At 34.1% G+C, this 24,973-nt stretch overlaps 1 protein-coding gene across 1 annotated transcript in view; it reads right to left on the bottom strand.

The window, feature by feature from the left end:
* Positions 1-24,973, bottom strand: part of CDH12 (cadherin 12) — a 285,184-nt gene that overhangs the window by 57,262 nt on the left and 202,949 nt on the right. The window contains exon 5 of the mRNA XM_047754076.1: positions 3,416-3,603. Within this exon, the coding sequence (XP_047610032.1) occupies positions 3,416-3,603 (188 nt within the window). The remainder of the gene's footprint in view (positions 1-3,415; positions 3,604-24,973) is intronic.

Genomic DNA, 24,973 nt, shown 5'->3' with positions numbered 1-24,973 from the left:
TGCTTGGACTGTTTCTTTAGAATCTAGCCAGAATTTCACCATTTCTCACAACTTACATTGCTACAAACATCATGGTCTATATCTCCTTCACTGGTTTCCTGGATTATTTCTATAATCTCTTAACTAATCTATTTCTATCTTCTCCTCTAGTCATCAATGACTAGGGAGTCAATATTGAGTAGAAAAGCCAGAGTCTCCTGGCTTTATCAAGGGTGAGGATAATCTAGAAAATTCACCATAGGCTTCTCATATCATGTTTTTGTTCTTTTTTGTTGTTGTTGTTGTTGTTTGGTTTTTTTTGCTTTTCAGGTCCACACCCACAACATATAGAGTTTCCCAAGCTAGAGGTCTAATCTGAGCTACAGCTGCCTGGCCTACGCCATAGCCACAGCAATGCCAGATCAGAGGCGCGTCTGTGAGCTATACCATAGCTCACAGCAACGGTGGATGCTTAACCTACTGGGCGAGGCCAGGGATTGAACCCGCAACCTCATGTTTCCTAGTCGCATTCGTTTCTACTGCGCCACAATGGGAACTCCCTCATATCATGTTTTTATTCAAGTCCTCTGCCTGGCTTGCAAAGATCTCCATGATGGGACCTTTGTCTGCACCTTTGACCTGATCTCCAGTTATGGACCACTCCATTCACTGCACTCAGTCCAATCGACTCTCTTGCTCAGTACACTCCCTTCTCAGGGATTCTGCAATTGATGCTCAAACATTCTGGAACACACATCATTCAGATACCATGTGGATCATGTTTTCCTTCCCTCAGGACTCTGCTGAAATTTCTTCCTAACAGACATGACTTTTCTGACCACCTTATTGTAATATAGCCACCACCTTCTATTTTACTTATTTTTACTCTGCCTTACGCTTTTCAAACTTAACTTTGACACTTATGACAAGTGCTTTTAAACTTGTTTACTATTTAGCTTGCCAAACTGAGTGGTAGTTCTTTGAGCAGAGGGAATAAGCCTGTTTCCTTCACTGCTCCACCCCCAGATCCAGAGTGGGTCCCATAAATATTCATTGAATGAAGGAGTGAATTTAGTTATGGATCCCAAGCTTTATTTAGATAACAAATTTTATGCCAGCAAAATGGACAATGATTATTCATGCACTTCAGGAGGAAAAAATATATATAAATATAAATATTATTTGGAGATATAATTTTGAGACTATTTTATACAGTATGTAAATCAATTTAACATATAATAATTTCATAATTTCACAAATATTAATTTGAATTTAATTTAAAAATAGAATATTTTCAAAAAATTAAACAAAATCAATATAAAATGAACAAGACTCTCTTTTTATGATATTTTCTTTTTTTTTTGTCTTTTGTCTTTTTTGTTGTTGTTGTTGCTATTTCTTGGGCCGCTCCCGCGGCATATGGAGGTTCCCAGGCTAGGGGTTGAATCGGAGCTGTAGCCACCAACCTACGCCAGAGCCACAGCAACGTGGGATCCGAGCCGCGTCTGCAACCTACACCACAGCTCACGGCAACGCCGGATCGTTAACCCACTGAGCAAGGGCAGGGACCGAACCGCAACCTCATGGTTCCTAGTCGGATTCGTTAACCACTGCGCCACTACGGGAACTCCTTTTTATGATATTTTCATGCTTAAAAAGCAGAAGATATATACCTCTTGCTTTAGTGACTATGTATAGTAATTAAATATTTATATAAATTATTACTTTCAAAGATTAATCCACTTTAACATAGTAATAGGAAGGCCTTTGGTTAGCTCTCCACTCCCTTTTTCAATTGTGTTAAAAAATAAAAAGAATGTCCTACATTTTTCTGATTGACACACATTGATTATTTATTGTCATAGATGGTAAGTGTAAATCAATATAAAATCATATATATGAATAAAAATGCATTTATAGCTACAAATATATAAATATTATATGCAATGTAACTTTTTGATACCTCAATTTTACTTAGTAAACATACTTAATCTCAAACCTAAGTCTTATGAATCATTGATAAAAAAGATTTTCTATTATTTGTCATATTACTAAGAGAACTTATATTTATTTAATTTGAATTAATGTCTTTATACCTTTTAAGCATTGGTATGTTGTGAGATCATTTTTAAAAATTTTAAAAAATTAAGTGACAAAACTTTTAAGGAATTTATTTCTGAATAGAAAAGAGAAAAATAAGCAAAACTACAACAAAAGTAATGGACTAAAAATTAGACACAAATGTTTTATCTAGGTGTACTTTGAAAATTCAGCATAAGTGCATAATTTTACTGGGATCACATGATTAAACTGATTTCTAGCAGAGTACAATTTACATACAATAGAGGGATTAAAAATGATAAATCATCTATACAAAAACTCTTTCTTTTCAAGTTTATTTTTACTACCACATATATGATTTGTTTCTTTGTTAAAATTGAGAATTCCTGTACAAATATGGGAACAGCAGCACGATTAATGGGATTGAATGCAAAAACACTTTTGGTAGGTTCAAATAATCACAAGTATTAAATGTGTATGATATACCACATTTGGGGATGAATAGAGTGCACTTTGCTATAAGGAGAAGGGAAAACAGTACTAAATTAAATGACCTTCATTCTTTTGCAGGTGTCCCATTATTGGAAATTCCTATAACTTCCTTCATTGTTATAGAAACCACCTACATATCCCAAATATAATCATGATTTTTCTCTTTCTCATATTTACATACTCCTTCACGGACTATCTGAAAAAGACAAACTGTGTATACTGAGTCAATGACTTGTTTGTATTTCTTTGAAATTTGCTCTCCTTTTCTGCAATCCTCTTTTCTACAAATCCAGTTAATGTTACTAAATGGCTCCTCATCACATTCCACTTCCTCTCATTTTTTCCTCTCTCTATCTTGTTAATTTTTCTTTTTACTTACTTGGTCATAGCCCCCTCAAGACCAGCATTACCCATTCTCATTTCTTCCATGCCTCCAGTAGCACAGCTTGCCCATATCAGAATTCTCCCACTGTGAGGTCCAGGCCCATAAACAATGTATGAATTTGATATTTATATTCTCAAAAAAGTAATACAAGGGGCCAGACAAAGCCTAGTGTGCTTAGAGTTTACTTCCAGATCTTATTTTTTAATGAATCTTTCTAAGTTTATAAGGAAAACATTAAATTAGAAGTAAAACCTGGTAAGACTTTTTAAATGACTTAAGCAAATTAATATTCTCATTGTTTCAACATAAAATATATTCCTGTTAAATCACCGAATAAAAATGTCTTTGGGCATGAAGACTTCATAGTCACCTGGTCTTTTTTAAATTGAAAATATTGCTAATTGAAGGAAAATTAAAATTTCTGTCATTTTCAAATTTTAAACTTTCTGTTCTTTCATTTTTATTGGATAATCACTATCCAAAAATACATCTCTGTACCTTTTTTAATTTGATGACTCCTTCTTGTGTATCCTCATCTGTGACGATGTCAAACAAATTTCCCCCATCTCCTGGAACAATATTGTATTCAATTTCTGCATTTTGTCCAAAATCAGGGTCCACAGCTCTTATTCTTCCAATAGCTGAGCCAATAGGAGAAGACTCAGGAACTTTCAGATGGAAGATGCCTGATGAGACATGTAATTTTTGTTGACAGTGGAATTAGCAAAGTAAGATTACCAGGTTTGAAAAATATAGTCTACAGAAAATAAATCAACTATATAAGATAATAGTGCAAAATTGAAAGGCAGTTTGCTGTCCAAATTTAAGGAATTAATCCAAGTTAAGGATTGCAATTAGGAGTAATAATTTCACTTTTCACTGCAATAGATCTTGTTGTAGAATTTTAAGCGGTCATTATAAATAGCAGAAACTACTAAAATTATGGTGAAGAAATATTTTACACACTAACACCATCTAAGTCTACCTAGTTTCAAACATGAGGGTGAGAATATCCATGAAATAAATTGGTACCATTGCAAAAGAATCTAAGATAAAAGACAGATAAAAAAGATAGATAGATGATAGAAGAGAGATATTTAGATATTTATAGAAAAATAAGGTTATGTGTCCCAACATATATAAACATACATAAATATAAGATGTATATATAAATATAAAAATATCTGAACTGGAATTCCTGTTGTGGTGCAGCAGAAATGAATCTGACCAACAACCATGAGGTTGTAGGTTCGATCTCTGGCCTCGCTCAGTGGGTTAAGTGTCCTGCATTGCTGTGGCTGTGGTATAGGCTGGTAGCTGTAGCTCTGATTCAACCCCTAGCCAGGAACCTGCATGTGTTGCAGGTGCAGCCCTAAAAAAAAAAAAAAAGGTGCAACACATGCAGGTTCCTGGCTTAAAAATAAATCATTAAGCTACAAATGACCTGTAAAGTCATTTTATATATTTATATTTCTGTGTATTAAACATGTGTACATATATTTATTCTATGGTAGATTTAAGTACAGTATGTTAGAGACTAAGATTCAACTTAAATTTAGTAAATTTTTACTAGGTTCCAATTTAGGTATTTTTCACATTTTAAAAATCAGGATATAAAGTTCTATTTCCCCAAAAGTAAAATGTTTACTTTTTACCACCAGATGGAGCACCAATATTACTATAAATTTGATACCGAGTCAGAAACACCTATATAAATCTCTATATAAAATATATCAGAATCAAGAAAAAATAATGGTATCCCACAGAAATAAAAATATATACACTGTCTACAAGCGTTTACAAAATCTTGTAAGGTATAATGTGAAGAAAAATAAATAAGCTTTTTTTATTTTATTAATTCTTATTTTAAAATCTTTATTTGCAAGATACCACACAAATAGAAAAGTACACAAAACAATAGAGTTAAATGAATTACTGTGAAGAGACAAACAGTGTAACAGCCACCAAGGTCAAATTCAAGAACAATGCCAGCACTCAAAGAGCTTTCCCATGAGATATGGGCTATTTTAGTGCTATTTCATAAATCTAAATATGAGTCTGTTTACATCAAGATAAGAAAAGAAAGAAAATAGGAAGAAATAAAATTGTAAAAGCAAAACAATGAAAAAATACAGTTTAAATTAATATTGACCCCAATTTAAATTTCTATTAGTAGATTTTGGATTGCACTTTCCCGTGGGTAAAGCAACCAGGAGAATTAATTTGATTTGAACTTCTAGTTAATGTTTATGCAATTAAAATAGGAAGGTTTATATATATATATATATTTTTTATTTTATTTTTTTTTAGGGCCTCACTTGTGGCATATGAAAGTTCCCAGGCTAGGGGTCGAATCGGAGCGGCAGCTGCTGGTCTGCATCACAGCCACAGCAATGCAGGATCTGAGCCACGTCTGCGACCTACACAACAGCTCAAGGTAATGTTGGATCTCTGACCCACTGAGGGAGGCCAGGGATCAAACTCGAATTCTCATGGATCCTAGTCATGTTTGTTACCACAGAGCCACGATGGGAACTCCTTAATATGATTTTTAGAAGGTAAAGTTCAGTTAACAAACTGCATTATAAAATTACAAGTATATCCTTTAAGAGATAGAAATAACAATCACATTTTATGGAGACTCTGACAAACAGTCCCAATTATTTTTCGAGAACTTGAAGTTCTTTCACAACCAGTTTCAAAATGTTGTAATTTCATTAGCCTTGTAGCACTTCAATCTTACTGTCTGCCTTTCTACCTGCTAAAAAAATGTAACTACCATTTATTCTTATAATGTTAAAATCAGCCTTATTTATATTTGTCCATTGCATATTACCTCAATGGGATATATATTTAGTCTCAAAAGAGCTATTCACCTAAAATTGTTCGTTTCCATGGAATAGACAGTACATCTTACAGTGGTGTAAAATTATTTAATTAGTTAATTTAATAATTAATTAATAGTATATCTGCTTTCAAAAGAGATATGACAAATCTCTCTAAAAGAGAAAATGTAAATGTTAACTAACAAAAAAGCAGACATAGACCAAATAGAAATACTTCAAGTGGTAAAAACAGAGTGTTATGCAAACATTATAAAATAAATTTTGGTAAATATTCATATTTATCTATCAAAGTAGCAACATTTTATAGGTCATAATTATGATTTATTAGGTTTTATTCCCTAAACACTTAACACATGGCTACCACGTAGAGTAACTCAATGTTTGTGGGCTTAAAGCAGGGTTTGAATTTGAGGCATGAACAAAGAAAAAGAATAAAATCTTAGGTTACAGGTTATACCTATTACCTACAAGAAGGGTAAAGATAGCTATCCAAGAGGAATTTGTGTGAGTTTAAAGAGGCATGATTACATAAGCAGAATATACTGTGACTTATTCAACCTACTTTCTATGGAGCATAAGTGTAATAGCCATATTAAATCCTCATTCTTTGAAACACTCCTGATATCAGACAACAGAAGGATGCCTTATTTCTCGCCTCATGTGACATGGAAGCAAATGACACAGTTTTATAAAGTTGTACTAAATGTCTCAGTGACAAATTCCAAAGAAAAAGGACAAGACCTAGAACACATGAGGCTTTTTTTTTTTTTCCATTTTTCTTCCTTAGTTTTCATTCTTTAAATATAAGCATGATTTATCAGAAATGGGTTCATATCCTTTGCATCTCATTGTGTGATTGTGATTTTGAAATGAAGAAATACCAAGAGTCTTGAATCTATATTGTGATTGATCATGGTCTAATTTCATGGTACATTAGTAAGTGTCAGGAAAGGTCTTAAAATTTTCCAAATGAAATAGAGCAACAGAGGTCTATTTTAAATAATGTACTATAAATACTTCTCTGTCAGGATATTTAGATAGGAAACATGATTTAAAATAATCAAAGACATAGTTGGCAGAGATGTGAGAGAGATAAGGAGCTCTCAAGGGTAGTACTTTCAAATTTCAAACACGGCAGGTGCATGGTGGTGATTCAGTGCATGGAGGTGATGGTGATGGTGATGATGATGCATCATCAGGACAATAGGGAGGACTGAATGGAATCATTACAAAAAGATGGGCATCTAACTTAAAAGCTTGGAATAATTCTGCTTACTCTATCCTACTTATTCCAGAGGAGGAACTTTAGGTTACATATTAGGTTTATGAGTCAGATTTCCATTAGAACATTTAAAAATTAAAGTAACAGAATCAAAAATCAAGGGAAATTATCTAATGTGGCATCATCCCTTAGGGATTAGGGTCAGTGATATTGAAGCATTTAGCAAGAATTGAGAACTTTCAATGCCAGACAAAAATTTTAAGCTCTTAAAGGTTATCTAAAGGACATCAGATAATAGAGTATAGATGAAAGAATCCCCCTTTTCAAGATAATATGCTGAGATAAGAGTTTTGTATTTTATAAAAGAACATTTTATGAAGCTAATAACAGTAAATGTGAAGACAGCTATACTTTGTAGTACTCTATCAATATAAGTTAAATAGCAGCTTATAAAACAAGTTGTCAGGATACAGTGCACCTCTGAAATTCAAAATTTTCTAATGGCATTGGAAAACTTGTGATAAGCTGTTATATTAGCCTTGTGCAAAAAAGATTGACTTAATAGTACTCCACTAACAGGCCCTACCAAAATTAAGACATAATAGAAGTAAGAGTGATTCACCACTTACGTCTTTTTTGCATACTGAGGTTTTAGTTACATGAAACAAATATATACAGAGCTCTGAATTTTCTGTTCTTTACGTAACAGATATATATTTTAGTAAGGTAGAAGATGAAAGACACTTTCACTAAGACAAGCATTTCCTCAACAGAATATTATAGTTGTTAATAAAGTCTACAGAATATGGAACAAGTCAGAGAAACTATGCATTAGTCTTGTCAGATTGTTTAGGTTCTGTCGTTTTATTTCCAGTGACTTGACATTTCATCATTTCTAGAAACCCAATAGCAATAAAGCTGGGGTCATTCAGATTAATTCAAAACTGAAGTAATCTTCAGCTGTGCCATAGCTGGATCACTTATGATGTACTATGTAATTACACAGCCATCATTTTCTAGGCGTCCTACTTTTGATGCATAAGAAACATCTTAATGGCACTACCTGTACTATATAGATTAAGATATAAAACAGGTGACAAGAAATTATTCACAGAGTTATTAAAATATGTATGTACATATTTGATAAATATGTACGTAGATATTTAAGCAGGCTACACTTAACAAAAATAACTGTGTTCCCATGGAAAAAGGAGAAAACTGCATGTAGTAAGCTAAGGTAGAATTACAGTGATCGAATTCTGTAACTTCTTACAAACAATGTTTCCCCTGTTAATTTCAAAGGTAAAATTATCTGTTACTTAATTATAGGTTAAGCGGGCATCCTCTCAATAATAAATGTCATTCAAAAAATTATACTTGGATTATACTTTATTAGAGCTTATACTTTATTAGAGCTTACACTGTGTGTTTTCATGTGTGCGTATTCATTAATGCCTAAGGACAAAGAATATATATTCCCTTCCTTTTTCTTTGAGTCTATTTCCAAGTATTGATAAAAACACCAAAAGAGATATATTTACTAAACAAATATAAATTAATATGCTACAATTTATGAAGAAATAAAGATTACAGGACCTGAATGAATATGTTCAGTGAGTGAATGAAAAACACTGAGTAACAAGAATAGCATTTTTTTTTTCTGCTCAGAATAATAACTAATGTAAAGTTACTCAAAAACAATATATGAAGGCAATTTTCAACTGCACATAAAGCTTACCTATACATAACTAATATAGAGGTGATTAGTATTAAAAATACTAGAATACTAGAAATAATAGAAGGCTTAAGAAGAAATTATTTCAAATTGATAAGGATGTTAAATGTTTTTAAGAACTTAAAAATATATATTTGAGAACACCTAAGTAGATGATTACTTGAAATATTGCATTTTCATTTCAATATTAGAAAATAGAGAAGGGAATCAAGATAGCAGAGCATGGAAGACCTTGAACTCATCTTCTCTCATAGGCATACTAAAATTACAACTACTTGCCAGGCAACTCTCTATGAGCAAAACCTAAAGTGTAACAAAAAAGATTTTATGCATCCAAAGATATAAAGAAGGAACCACAAGAAGACAAGTGGGGGGAAGGAAATGGAGTATGAGAGGAGGAGATGGGGTACAGTTGAGACCCACACCCATAGGTTGGCAACTGAAAAACAGGAGGGAAATCACAACCCAGAGGTTGAAATTGCAAACATAATATTCCAAAATCTACGTGACATAGTGAAAGCAGTTCTAAGTGGGAAGATTATAGTGTTATAAGTCTACCTCAGGAAACAAGAAAATCTCAAATAAACAATCTGGTTTTATACCTAAAAGAACTAGAAAAACAAGAAAAACAAAGTTAGTAGGAGGAAGGAAAAGAACAGATCATATAAGAAAAATAAATAAAATAGAGACTAAAGAAACAATAGAAAATATCAATGAAACTAAGAGTTGGTTCCTTGAAAAGATAGACAAAATTGGTAAACCTCTAGCCAGACACAAGGAAAAAAGAAAGGTCCCAAATAAACAAAATCAAAAATAAAAGGGGAGAAGTTAACTGACACCACAGAAGTACAAAGGATCATATGAGATTATGGCAAATAGTTATAAACCAAAAAAAAAAAAAAGAAAAGGACAACCTAGAAGAAATGAATACATTCCCTAGAAGCATACATTCTTCCAAGACTGAATCATTAATAAATAGACAATTTAAACAAGTCAATTACTGGTAATGATTTTCATCAGCATACAAAAAACTCCCAATGACTAAAAGTTCAGGACCAGACAGCTTTACAAATAGATTTTACCAAACATTTAAAGAAGCTTTAACACCTATTTGTTTCTAATCCAAAAAAAGGACTCTTCCAAACTCATTCTATGATGTCAGCATCACCCTGATTCCAAAACCAGACAAAGATACAAGATACCAGAAATATCTAAAATAACATAGATGCAAAAGTCCTCAAAAATATATCAAACCAATTTCAACAATACATTAAAAGGATCAAACACCATGACCAAATGGGATTTATACCAGGGATGCAAGGATGGTTGTATATCCACAAATTATTCAATGTGATATACCATGTTATCACAATGAAGGATAAAAATCATATCATAATCTCAATAGATACAGAAAAAGCTTTTGACAAAATTCATCTGTGATTAAAAAGTTTCAACAAAATGAGTGTAGAGGAACTAAATCTCAATGTAATAAAGACTATATATGACAGCTCCATGGCCAACATCATACTAAGCGGTGAAAAGTTGAAAGCATTTCCTCTAATTTCAGATACAAGACAGGATGTCTACTCTTTTCATTTGTATTCAACATAGTATCAGGAGTCTTACCCAATAAGAAAAATAAATAAAAGGAACCCACATAGGTGGTATGCTCTTTGAAATCTATCTTAGCAATATTTCTTTGGATCTCCTCCAGCAAGGGAAACAAAACCAAAAATAAGCAAATGGACTATATTTTTTTAAAAACCCACTTATACACAGAAGATACTTGCAAATTACATGTCCAAAATACATGAAGAACTCATACAATTCAATATCAAATTGAAACATAGTCAGAAGACCTACATTTTTTTTCCAGAGACATACAGATGACAGACAGGCACATGAAAAGTTGTTCAACATTATTAATAATTAGGGAAATTAATATCAAACCACGAGATATTGTCCCATATATGTTTGAATGGTTCACATTACAAAACTAAAAATAATCAAATATTGATGAAGATGTGAAAAAAAGGAACATTTGTGCCTTGTTGGTATGGTTGTAAATTGGTGCAACCACTATGAAAAACAGTATGGAAATTCCTCCACAAATTAAAAATAAAACTATCATTAAATTCAGCAATTTCATTTCTGGATATTTACCCAAAGAAAACAAAAACACTAATTCAAAGAGACACATTCACCCAGATGTTAACTGCAGCATTAGTTACAATAGCCAAGATAGGAAAGCAACCAAAGTGAATAGGTTGAACTAATGAATGAAGAAGATGGGGTACATATATCCAATGGGATATTATTCAGCCATGCAAATAACAAAATCTTGCCATTTGCTACAACATGGATGAAACTAAAGGATATTTTATAAAATAAAATTAGCCAAACAGAAAAAAAGGCAAATATCACATGATCTCATATTTATTTGGTATTTTAAAAAGCAAACACACAAAAAACAAAAACAGATTTGGTATTTTAAAAAGCAAACACACAAAAAACAAAAACAGATTCCTAAATACAGAATACAAATGATGGGTGGTTTCTGGAGGGAAGGAAGGTGATGGGGATAGGCAAAATAGGTGAAAAGAATTAAAACGTATACACTTCCAATTATAAAATAAGTAATCGCAGTGTAAGATAGGATAGGGCATATCATCAATGGTAATGTAATAGTTTTTATGGGGATAGATGGACTCTAGATTTACTGTAGTGATATTTTAGTGATGATTTAAATGTCAAATCACTATATTGTACTCCTGAAACCAACATAACATTATATGTCAACTGTATGTGAATTTTAAAAAATGAATTAATTATTGCTACATGATACAAAATGGATTAAATTTTACAAGTATTATGTTCACTAAAACTAGTTAGATATACAAGATTACATATCATATGAATCCCTCATATGGAGTGTATAGATAGGCAAATCTATAGAGACAGAAAGTAGATACATGAGAAAGGAAATGGAGGAGGCACAGGAGAGGGACTGGGGAATAACTGCTAATGGGCACACATGTTGCGAGACATGTTTTTATAATATTTTCTTAGCCCCTTTGCTGAAAACTCCATCTTATCCTTCCTTACTTTGTCCTGTCTTACTACTTGAGAAACAGTCACGGTGATGGCAAATGACTTAAGCTTAAGAACAAAGACCTAAGGGCATGGGTTATTCGCCGGGTCATCTGAATGAGGACATAATACAATGGTCTAGGCACGCTGGACATGTGCAGATTGGCACGCCATTTGCACAAGCATGATATGTCCTCTAAAGAATAAGAGAAAGAGGAACCTCATGGCCAAGTGGTTTATGAGTGGTCGTTAACAGAATACGCATTAGAAAAGAGAACCAAGGTGCACACCTAGGCACACAGGGTTGCCACAAATAGGCAGGCCTTTTGCGGAAGCACAGTGAGGATTCTCTGAAGTGCTATGCATAGCTAGCTAACTCAAATGCTAATGATTCTTAAATGCCTATAGTTTAGAGTAAAAAGTTTAACCATTTACCAGCTAAGTCACTTTTAAAATAAATTAAAAAAAAAAAACCTATATCCTGTACCTACAACCCCTTTTCACTTGACGTAATCCTCCAGAGCACAATAAAAGCAGTGTGGTTTCTTGAGGCAGGGCTCTTGGTCCCCGAGACCTTGAGACCCCCGGTTCCCACCTTTACTTAAGATAAATGTCTCTGTGTCTTGTTTTATGTTAACTTTTTATCCTTAAATTTCCATAGCACCAGTTCATCAGCCCCATCCTGCTGAGCTGGTCTTGGCACACATGGTTTCTTTTGGGGATGATGAAGATATTTTAGAACGAGATAGTGATGATAGTTTCACAATTTTGTATGTATACTAAAAAGCTCTGAATGGTACACTACTAAATCAAAAAATTAAAAAAAATTATGAACAAAAATAACATTTAGAAAATAAATGCATTTTACTATAAAACTGTTGATTCAGTGATTGAAGTCCAACATTAAATTGTTCAAATAGTGAACCTATGTGTGTGTATGTGTGTGTGATTTATCATCTAATTACAGAGAAATAAAATGTTGCTTTATAAGTACTGTATTGTTTTAATTACCTAAGCAAGTATGAGAGCACACAAAATGATTTTGCCTTATCTAGAAAATAAAAAGGAAATGAAAGTAAACAACGTATTTGTAGGGGTAAAAAGGACCTTTATGTAGACTTCGTATCTGTTATATATTCTTTATTACCTCTGAAACCCTTGGCAAAATATTTAACTATTTTTCCTAATGTGTAAAATATACTACTATATTATTATACCTACCTCACAAATTTGTCTTTGAACTTTCATTTATACTATACAGCATAAAATATTTATTACTAATTAGTATTATTTATTATTACTTCTTAATTTTCAAATAATATTTTTGTAAGTCACCTCTATAACTATATCTTAATATTTTCCATAGAAACGGCAATACGCAACAGAAAATTGCCTATAAAGTTGTGGAGATGAAAGAAAGGGAGTGTTAAAAGAGTTCTGAAAGTCATTTTAAATTAACTGAAACAAGGAGTTCCCATCGTGGCTCAGTGGTTAACGAATGCGAATGCGACTAGGAACCATGAGGTTTTGGGTTCAATCCCTGGCCTCATTCAGTGGGTTAAGGATCCGGTGTGGCCATGAGCTGTGATGTGTAGGTTGCACATGAGGCTCAGATCCCTTGTTGCTGTGGCTCTGGCGTAGGCCAGCAGCTACGGCTCTGATTAGACCCCTAGCCTGGGAACTTCCATATGCTGCAGGAGTGGCCCTAGAAAAGGCAAAAAGACAAAAAAAAATTAACTGAAACATTTCCCCCACATTTTGAAAATTGGAGGATTCGTGAATACAAATACTTGGGAAGCTGAAAAATATTTTACACTATTTTCTGAAAATCCTGATGTTACGGGTATTTTCAATAATTCCAAATTATAGTAATAAGCATATAGTCCAAAAGGAAGCACAATTCTGATAAAAAAGTTGAATTCAAAGTTGATTTTAGTCAAGCATAATAAACACAATGAATGGAATATCTTAGAAATGAGAGAGAACCCCTCACTAAGTGAGAGAATCACTTTCTTAGGGTGAACAATTTTTTGAACATGTCAAGTATTTGGCATCAAGAGCTTATTGTATTGGCTAAATTACTTCACCTTTAAAAAGGTTATAATTGCAGAGTCTAGATTTTAATTAACCATATATGAATGAATACAAATTACCAGGCACACCAATATCCAGGATATTAATGGATTAAGTTTTATGAATTCTATTTAACAATACCAGTATTTTTTTTTTCTTGGAGCAATGAGACATTCATTCCTCAAAACATTTTTGTTCTAAGGAGCCAAACAAGAGACAGAAATTTAGGGACAGATATTGAGTTGTCCTTTTTGAATTCCCTTTGGATAGTAGATTAATTGGCAAGTTTTCCAATAACACAGATTATTTATACGTAATTCAATTCCAATTTTTAGTAGCCTCCTTCATGGAATGATGAAAACAAACAAACCTAAAGTCTGTTTATCCTGATGATATTTATAGTCTAGTTGGGGAGTGTTATATTGTGATTTATAACAAAAAATGTACATTTGGTCTTCCTCCATCCCTATTTCTGGCACAGAGCTCTTAAAACCTCTGGAATTTCCTAACTGATGAGAGCTACAAAGGCTTGATTTGTTATGTAGAGCTAGTTCCCAAGAAAACCAATCATGTGATTAGAGGGTTGGACCTTTCCCTCCCAACCTCTGTTGGGAAGGCAAAAGGTACTGGAGGTTAAATCAATTGCCACCTGCCAATGATTTAATCAATCGTGCATACTGATGAAAACTTCCTTAAAAATCCGGAGGATAAGGGTCAAGAGATTCCCAATTGGAAAACAAGTGGAGGGCCTTACTGTGGCACCTTGGAGAGGGTACAGCATTTCCACACCCTTTCTCCGTACCTTATCTTAGGCATCTCTTCCATCTGGCTGTTCCTAGTTACATACTTTTATATTAAAGGATGATCTAGAAAGTATATTGTTTCTCTGACAGCCATGCTAACTTAATCACACCAAAGGAGGGAGTTGTAATAACCTCTGATTTATAGCTAGTCAGTTAGAACTACAAGTAACAACCTGGACTTGGCACTGGCATCTGAACTCTGGCGGGGGGAGAGGTGTGTAGGACTGAGCTCTCAACATGCTGTTAAACCTAGGTATGCACTTTTGTTGATGCAACCTGATAAAACTCAACCATTGATAACTGTAAATATCCTCCTTCTTTAAAAGGAGGTGTGGTTGGCTGAGAAAACCAAAGAGAAGCACCCAGATATCACTATACATTTTGATCTCTGTCCTTACATATGCCTTCAAGTTTGGTTGCAAAATATACAGACTTGCAAAAGTAACTTGAGACCATTCTCTGTGGCTTCTCTTTAAACTATCTACTCTCCACAACACTCTTCTTTACTATTTTTACTATTTCCTTTCTCCATTTGCGATCGTCTCATATTTCACAGAAAAAAAATGTATCGTGTATGAAATAGCTCACCTTTCTAAACCTTGAGCTAATGCCACATGGTGTCACTGTGTCAGCCTAAAAAAAGCACAACATGCAAGATGTAATAAAAATCTGTGTCTTTTTTTTTTTTTCCTTCCATTCTTCCTTCAGACGTTCCTTATTCAAAATTAAGACTTCTCCTGTCTATCACTCTACCTCCAGGGCAGACAGGGCCAGCACAGATGGGCTTCAGTCTGAGGATGGATGGCTTGATAAGTTTTCTCTCTGCCTCATTATTCACTTGCCAGGGTGTCTTCAGCTCAGCTTGGGAGGCAGAAAAGCTAGAGTATTGGGACTATTGCCTCTCTGGGACTGACTCTCTCAAGTTGTATTTTCAGGAGGCTCTTGGAAGCTTCTCCTACTGTAGATCCCATGGCAAGGGCATCACTTCTGCTTTGACGTAACAATACTCTAAGCCTCTGGATTCCCCCAAATGACCCACTGGACACACAGATTCTCACTTTAGGAAAGTCTCTTTGTCAGGACTTAACATGACTCTCTGTTAGTGTTCCCTTTTGCTTACATATTTTTAACTCCTCTTTTTGTTGTCATGTATTTACTTTTCCAAATAAAAGTCTTTACTTTTTCAGGAATTTTTCTTTACTTTTTCTTGCGATTGAGCCAGGCACCAGTCCACAAATTTACCCTGTTTTCTGGAAAAATATAATATTTTGGACTTTATAACTGGTCCTTGTTGAAGGGAAGTTTCCCCACACCAGACTGAAGAAGAGAAGGAAAGGAGGCCCCATTCCTTATTATGATTGGACAGGAACTCATCATGGCTTTCTTCAAAGAAATCTTCCACACAACAGTACCCTCCACTCCATATTCTATACACAGTTTTTGCTTTTTGTTATTTCTTTTTTTTAAAGATGCAAATAATCTTCCTGGGTCTGAGGGCTTCAAGAGTTTTAAACGCATCCTGACATTTTGTTATTAGCTATAGGGTATCCATTTTGGCTCAGCTTCCAATGGGAATTTCAGTATTAATCTTTTGTTATATCTGTAAACCTTATCTCCTGATCATTTTCAGTTGCAGTATCTTTCTTCTCTTTCTCCTATTGAATTTCAGCAATTTGTTTATCAAAGTCTATCCCCTCTGCAGTCAGTATGTTCTTCCCAGTTGAGCCATTCCCAAGAAGACACAAACTGCACATATTTGATCACTTTACCAAGTTGTCCCTTATTTTCAAATTTGATTCCACTTTTTTCTTTCCCAACAGAACTTCTCCAAGACACTCCTTGCCATCCATTCCTATCTAACAGTCATTTTACCAGCAGGTTTAACCTGGTTTCTGAACCCATTACTTTATTAAACACAATTTCTTCTGAGACTTCCATGAGATCCACTTCACTGAATCCAGGGATGACTTCTCAGCCATCTTCAACACTCCTGATTAACCCTTCTTCCCTGAAGCATATTTCTCCTTAATATCTGTGACACTGTTTTCTTCTGGTTTTCCTCCACCTCACATCTTACTTCTTCTCTACTTCCTTTCCTGGTGCTCTCAGAGAGAATCTAGATAAGTCATTCTTCAATTTGACTACTGGCAGAGTATGGAAAGTTAAAAAAAATTAAAAGGTTGCTCAGGATATTCTGTCATGGTTCTGAGTTTAGACCTAAAGAGCATGGTTGATTAAACTCTCCTGCCCCATTCTACTTTGTATTTATGGTCAAGAACCATTGCCTTAGGTTGTCTTTATCCAGGCTTTCCTCTTCCTAAGTAATTTCATTTATCTCCTTTGCTTTGTCTGCTATCACTCATACACATATTTTTAAGTTTCATACATGGCAAATTGTTATCTGATTCCAAAACTTCACTTGAATATCTTCAAGGTATCTCAACCTCGACATATTAAAAATTGAGTTTATAGACTTACCAAGGTCCCAGAAGAGCCTTTTCTAATAGTCATCTCAGCAAATGGTACTCTCATCTCCCCAATTCCACAAACTAGAATGCTCTTTTCTAAAGCAGATTCATTAACATTGTCGATTTTTTACTTCATAAAGTCACTTAAACCTATCCATATACTGCTATTTGTAAATAATGGCAATGCCATCACAAATTAAGTGACTCACATTTCTTGTTTCTAACGTGGAATTTGTCTGTTAACAAGCTTTCACATGTACTCTCTCTGCACTTTTGCTATCTGCAATCTTTTTTCTGCACTGCAAGGATAGAAGGGGTCATGTCTATTACTCTTAGGTTAAAATTCCATTCTTTCTAACATGGAGAAGACTGTTGGAAGGGAATTATGAACTTTTAGAAAATCTGCAAGTATTAGTACAAAGGAAAGAAAATATTTAAAATAGCTATTACTCATTAAGTAGAATAGACACTTAAAATATAATAATAATAGCAATAATTTTATAGTACTTTCTATTTTCCAGGCACTTTTTCTAAGTACTTTTCCATTATTAACTAATTTAATGGCATATCAAGACAATGCTATAGATACTATTATTATAATTCCTGGTCAGTGATGTCCCAGCAAATGTTTAACAACCAGATCAGAGTAGGGAGAAATGATGTAGACCCTGACTTTTAGTGTTTGTAAATCTTTGTGATGTAAGTAGTTTAACCATGGTTATTTCAAGCCACTGGGACATCACTTTGAATACAGAGCTAGGAAGAAATGTGCACAATTGTCTATGAGGATGTGGAGAGACAGCTTCAGCATACCACCCTACCAAACTCCAGATGAGGAGACTGGGGCATATACATGTGGTCACCAGTAGGCAGTGAGATGAACCAATAAAAGGGAATACCTGATATACTCTACAGTCCCTTGTTTGGTTTTCCCATTTCAATTTACTTGGTTTTTACTGCATCAGTCAAATGGAGATAATTTTGAATTAACAAACAAGTCTTTTAAAATGCAAATAATTCAAGAGTTCCAGTTATGGCTCAGCTGTAAATGAATCTGATTAGCATCCATGAAGACTCAGGTTCCATCCCTGGCCTCGCTCAGTGGGTTAAGGATCTGGCGTTGCCATGAGCTGTGGTGGAGGTCACAGACGTGGCTCAGATCTGGTAAAAGTCTCTTCCCACATAATATTTCAGTTTTTTTTAACCAAAACTATTTTTTTTCAATAGAACCCAATTCATTGATTTACAAATTTTGTTTCTGACTATTCATCATATATCACATATATGTACAATGGTTTATATTTTCTGTAATTACCTGTATTTTTTTAACTGAATATTCCGTATCTCTTTCCTATTGGGCTGCTTATGCCTAAAATGCTTAACTTGTTGGCTTCTCATCTCTCTTTGCATAAAGTCTATTCCTCAATCTTTCAAGGACAGCTTCAAGCAATTTTTGATGACATTTTTGTCTTATGTTTGCAATTCCATTTTGTCACAAATTTTTAAGTAATACAACATGTTTCTGCAATAATCTAAACTATTTTGGTACACATTTGATGTTCTACTGGCTGTTAGAGGTTTCAGAAGTCAATATTGATGGACCTACCGTGAAATGATTCAGGTGCCCATCTTACATATCTGTTTACCATTGTGTACATAAGCCTATCATTTATTTTATTTCAAGTAGTATAACTGTCCATTAACTTAATCTTCCCAATATACACAGAGCTGCTTGAGGGAAGAGATCGCTTTTTTGTCTTCTTTACACAGTATTAAAAAATTGATATAGCAATTTTTGCATTTACACTTCAATAAAACTAATAATCCATGAAATATTAATTAAATGATATAATTTATTGTCTAATACTTTTTAATAAAATAGATTTCTTATGTATAAAATATTTTCCATGTTTTCTAATATTGTTTATATTGTGTTTAACTCATAAATACTTTAGAAATCCAATTTCTTTGCCTCTATAAATGCTAAGACCAATTATAAGGCAAATATGACATAGAATAACTTAAACCATGGGAAATAAATGGGAATTTAGGATGCCTTCACATTTATGATTACAAACAATCATCTCCATAAGAAATCTATGTATTAAAGGCTTGAGGGTTTTGTTTTGTTTTGTTTTGTTTTTTAGGGCCACACTCTCAGCATATGGAAGTTCCCAGGCTAGGGGCTGAATCAGAGCTATAGCCACAGGTCTACACCACAGCCACATCAGTGAAGGATCTGAGCCACATCCATGACCTGCACCACATTTTATGGCAATGCCAGATCCTTAACCCACTAAGTGAGGCCAGGGATCAAACTTACATCCTCATGGATCCAAGTTGGGTTCATTACTGCTTACCACTGAGACACTACAGGAACTCCTGAGCTGGTTATTTTCAAGTTTCTTTTTGTAGTTTTGTTCATTCCCCTCTTGGATTATTTTATAATTCAAAATTAAAGAGTTATGTCCTCTTTAATCTGATTAATTTCATCTATGCTTTCAGGCTTCATTGATCTCTTCCGTGTTTCTCTCAGAGACATTTTTTTGACCTTGACTTCTCTTTCAGGCTCCCTATATTTTCACCCATATTTTGTTAATTTCCACTCAAATTTCAGCATAACAATAGAAAAAAATCTTTTTTTCTTTTTTTTTTTTTGTCTTTTTAATGCCACACCTGTGGCATATGGAAGTTCCCAGGCTAGGGTTTGAATCTGAACTGTAGCTGCTGGCCCACAGCACAGCCATAGCAACATCAGATCCGAGCCCTGTCTGTGACCTACACCATGGCTCATGGCAACACTGATCCTTAACCCACTGAGTGGGGCCAGGGATTGAACCTGCGTCCTCATTGATGCTAGTCAGATTCGAAAAACAAACATCTTATACTTAAATAATTTCTTCACATGCTCTTTATCTTACTTATCTCTGAATCCAATAGATCACAAAGTTTTTTCTAGTCTGCTACTGAATATCTCTCACTTCTTCCTCTAGTTATCTATTTGAAACAACTGCCCTGGGCTTGTGCCACATTACTTTCTACCTTATTCATTGTTTATCATGTGAGCAAAGTTATTTTTCTAACATTGATTTCTGATATTGCCCCCTACTCAAAAGCACATATATACATACATAAATACATGCGTATGCTTGAGGATTGTGGCATTCTGCAACAAAAATCATTCTCTCTTTCAGTCTGTTAAATTCTTATACATTTCTTCTCAAATGCTATCTCTCGGAGTTCCCATCGTGGCGCAGTGGTTAACGAATCCGACTAGGAACCATGAGGTTGCAGGTTCGGTCCCTGCCCTTGCTCAGTGGGTTAAGGGTCCGGCGTTGCCGTGAGCTGTGGTGTAGGTTGCAGACGCGGCTCAGATCCCGTGTTGCTGTGGCTCTGGCGTAGGCCGGTGGCTACAGCTCCAATTCAACCCCTGGCCTGGGAACCTCCATATGCCGCAGGAGCGGCCCAAGAAATAGCAACAACAACAACAAAAAAGACAAAAGACAAAAAAAAAATGCTATCTCTCCAAAAATATTTTCTAACAATCCTGGTTAGATCTAATAACTATATCCTATTTATGCCAATTTATTTTTCTGATCATATTCCTACTTTTGAATTTTATTATGGTTGTAGTACACTTATACATATAGATATTTGTCTTATAGAGTGCATTGTTGGCCGAAAAAGTGAAGATAGTATTACTCAATTCATATCTCTTAAAAATCAAGAACAAATATCAATTAATGCATATATTTGATTAAAATTTTCATAAATTTTAATTATTAATGTGATTTTCATGGACTGAAATGATAATTAAAATAAACTTAAGCATTTTAAGTAAATCAGGAAAATTATATTAGCAATCAGAGCACATATCCTTTACTCCTGGTAGAATTATTTAATATAGTCCTATTATTATAACCGCCAACTGAAGAATATCACTAGTCATGCAGCTCTGCAAGGATTGAGCCACCAGCCACTGTAGTCATTGACTTTCAACACACTCTAAAAAGAATTCAGAGCAGAGATTGGAAATGAGTCCCTTTGTGCCCTGGGAAACCTGGCAGAAGAGGCCTTCAGATAGTGACATATTTTTGGGAGAAAATTTTATGAAGCCAAACTCTTGCATCTTACCATTTAGAAAAGGACTAAAGCTGTTTACCAGGATATTTGCACCTCATGAGGATCAGCTACCTTTTACTGAGATGTGTGCTTGGTTGCACATACCCTCCTAGGCAAAATCACATATATACTGACCTCCCCCTCTACCTCTTCAGAACAGGTTCTCAGAGCTATCCAGGAGGCTGTCTCCTGAGCCATAGTCATCAGGAAGATAGTAAATAAACTTGACTCACACTTCTACGTTGTGTGTTTTTTTTGTGTGTCTACATAATGCACATATATCATAAATAATTTTAATGTAAAATACATTATTTAGGATAAAATCAGTGGATTTCAGTTTTAGATCAGCTGGGAATCAATTAAGGCTATACTATAAAGCAGCCTACAGTCTCTCTAGTACATTGTTAGAATAAGAAGACTAAGATGTGACATGAGGAAGGATTTCTTTTTTTCTTGCCTATAAATGAAAGTTTCAATGATAATAATTTGATAAGTATCAAGTAAATAGAGACTTCATGGATTAGTCTAATCCTATAAATGTGTTTTATCCAGGCTAAAGTAAAATGAAATAAGACTATTATAATTTAAATAAACATAGCCATTGTAAATGGCCAAGGGTAGGGGTAATATTATTTTGCTGATAAAATCACTTTCCAATATTTCTTGAAGTTACCTTTTTTTTTTCTTTTTATGGCTGCACTTGCAGCATATGGAAGTTCTTGGGCTAGGATTAAATTGGACCTGCAGCTGCTGGCCTACAACAGATCCATAGCAACGCCAGATCTGAGCCACATCTGCAACCTATACCACAGCTTGCAGCAACGCCAGATACTTAACCCACTGAGAGAGTTCAGGAATTAAACCCACATCCTTATGGACACTATGTAGTGTTCTTAACATGCTGAGCCACAACAGGAACTCTTGAAGTTACAAATTTTTAAATTGATTTTTCTATGTGCATGAAACATATATTATTTCTACTAAAATTTTATGTTCCTATTGATAGAACCAGTTGTTAATGGAGACATAAGCTATTTCTCAAGCTATTTTTCTTCAATTCATGTTTTTTCATATATCCATGGGAATTCTGAAAATCACAAAGGAATAATATAAGAAGGGCATATAACTTTAGGTAGAGAGATATCAAGAACATAATGGGATATGATTAAAAAGAGGGAGGGAGGTAAAAGTGGGAGGGAATAGAAGAGAAAAAATAAACACCTTTACTGTTAGATAATTCTACTTACTATTTTACTGGGTCCTTCCAGAAGCATTATATATAATTATTAAGGTGGCTATATAATTTATTATCCAAACAGAGCCACTTTTGAGAGTAAAAGGAATCACTAGATGCAAGTAATTTGAGACCACCCATCTAAACTGGAACTGTCCTAGGCAAACCAGGATAGATATCACACTATCCATTATCCTAATTTGAATATGTAAACCATGAAGCAGTGAAAGTTTACTTACTTCCTCTCAAGCCACCATGAATAAATGGTAGAACAGAGCTTTCCTGAGTACCTTTCCCAAAGTATAGCCTCTCTCTGTTTTGCAAATCACTTTATAAACATAAAAATATCCATAGAGACATTAGGAGAATAACTTTTAACTTTAATTAGTGGAGTGGTGGGTTGAATGCCCCATATTTACTCTTACCTAATGTCTCAATTCTGGTGTTGGATGCAGTAATCCATATTTTCATAAACATAAATATGTAAAAATTATAGCTGTAATGAGTTACCCAATTATGTTCTGCTGTATCACATATGTAACTATGAAGTACTCTACTCCATCTTTTACTACCTCCTTTACTTTGGTAAAGGCATAGAAATAAACAGAAGCTATTCATAGGATTAAATATGCTAATACTCAATATTAATGTACCTTTACATAGGACATGTGGAATAAATGTTAGCTGCTGTCCTATTATCATCATCATATTCTATGAAGAAAAGTGGCCTGTGTACCACGTGGGGAAAGCAGTTCTACCAGACAAATGTAGAAAAGCAGACTGAGGACTTGTGAATTTAAGGATTAAATAAGTAAATACGAGGTATGTATGGATTGCAGCCAGAGGTCTAAAACTGAATTATTACTTAAGTCAGCTTCTGTTGTTCTACGGTTGGCATCTACTTATTACTCTGATTGACGAGTAATTGACCTGAGACATTTTTTTCCTCTTTTGCAGGATGGCCTGAAGGTGGGGATGAGAGAATTTCTTATTTAGATTTTATTATGTGTTAACTTCTTTAGGAACCTATAGCTTTTATTATACCTTAAGCAAAGTTTCACATTTGCGCTATGGATAATACAATGCCAAAATATTCAAGCCACCTCTACAATAATTAAAAAAAACAAACAAAAAGCTCCACTTAACATGAACTGGAAAATACGTATATTAATGATAACAAATATTTTAAGTATTTATTGGACCCATGGTCATTAGACTTTTTATTGTTGCTGATTACATTGGTAAGATTTGGGACAATATCTTTAATAACACTTCAATTTTAAACTTTATTTACTATGGTTCAGGAAAATAGAGTCAGATTTCTTAAAAAACTTTAGATATCATGAGCTCAGTTCTTCTCAAAGTCTGCTAATGGGGCAATGGAACAACCAGGCTACAATCTTTTACACTTTACCACATGGGGAACAGGACCAAGTCATCAAAAAGTGTCAGTACCATTTTTAAAGGATTCATACACTCATTAATAAAGCACAACATGATGTTAATAGTGACAATAGTAGCATTGAGAAATGACTTTAAAATTCCGTTATTTTTCACTTGCATACACCTACCTGCAGAGAGTCTAGTGAAACTCACTATTCCCTTCTCATTGGAGAACTGGGAGTGCAAATTTTTGAGCTTGCATTCAAATTGTATTCAGTTTGATACAGTTTGACTTCAGCCTTAAAGAATCAGTATGACAACAGTAAACTCTTTGAAAGCCCTCTAAGCAAGATGTGGAACCAAATGCTTAATTATAAAAAAATTCAAAATATATAAAATAAATACATCTTAATGTTCTGTCTCCACCCTGATAGCTGTGATTTTGTAGGAATATAATTCTGCATGAATAAAAAAATTCTCATGAGGTACAAAATAATTAACTCATTACTTCTAGTTAATAAATAATGAAAAAGCCTTCTCAGAGAATCAACATTTGCTGCTTCATCACAATAAACTACTGGTTTCAATTGTGCCCTACAGACCCCTCATATCAGAATTTATTGGAACACATTTAAAATTCAGATTTCTGGGTCAAAATTATGTCAATCGAAATAGAACTTCCATCACCAGGGCATAGAATCTCAAGGGATTCCTAAGCATATACAGTTTGAGAACCACTGGGAGAACCAGGTGTGAGTAAGACACAGATTGTCATTTGCATGGCTTATTGTCAGGAAATAGTGATTTCTTTTTTATATTTATTGAAGTAGAAAAAGACCCATTTGAGAATTAAACTGGAAGTGTTTATTCACTTAGTAAAAAGCTAGTATTATAATGTGTCTTGACTTATTTTTCAACAATAGAAATATAGTCATGAAATACAATGACTAGTGCCTACATTCTATGTGAGAACTGGAAGGTACCTGAAAATAAATCTTTGTGTAATTTTTTTAACCCCTAAGATTTACACTCATTTTAACACTTTTTAAACATTTCTTCCCAAATGAGGACATCAAATTG

Source organism: Phacochoerus africanus, chromosome 1, assembly GCF_016906955.1.
Source record: "Phacochoerus africanus isolate WHEZ1 chromosome 1, ROS_Pafr_v1, whole genome shotgun sequence".
NCBI lineage: Eukaryota > Metazoa > Chordata > Mammalia > Artiodactyla > Suidae > Phacochoerus > Phacochoerus africanus.
Note: the sequence above shows the minus strand (reverse complement) of the source record. Positions and strands in the feature narration are given on the sequence as shown.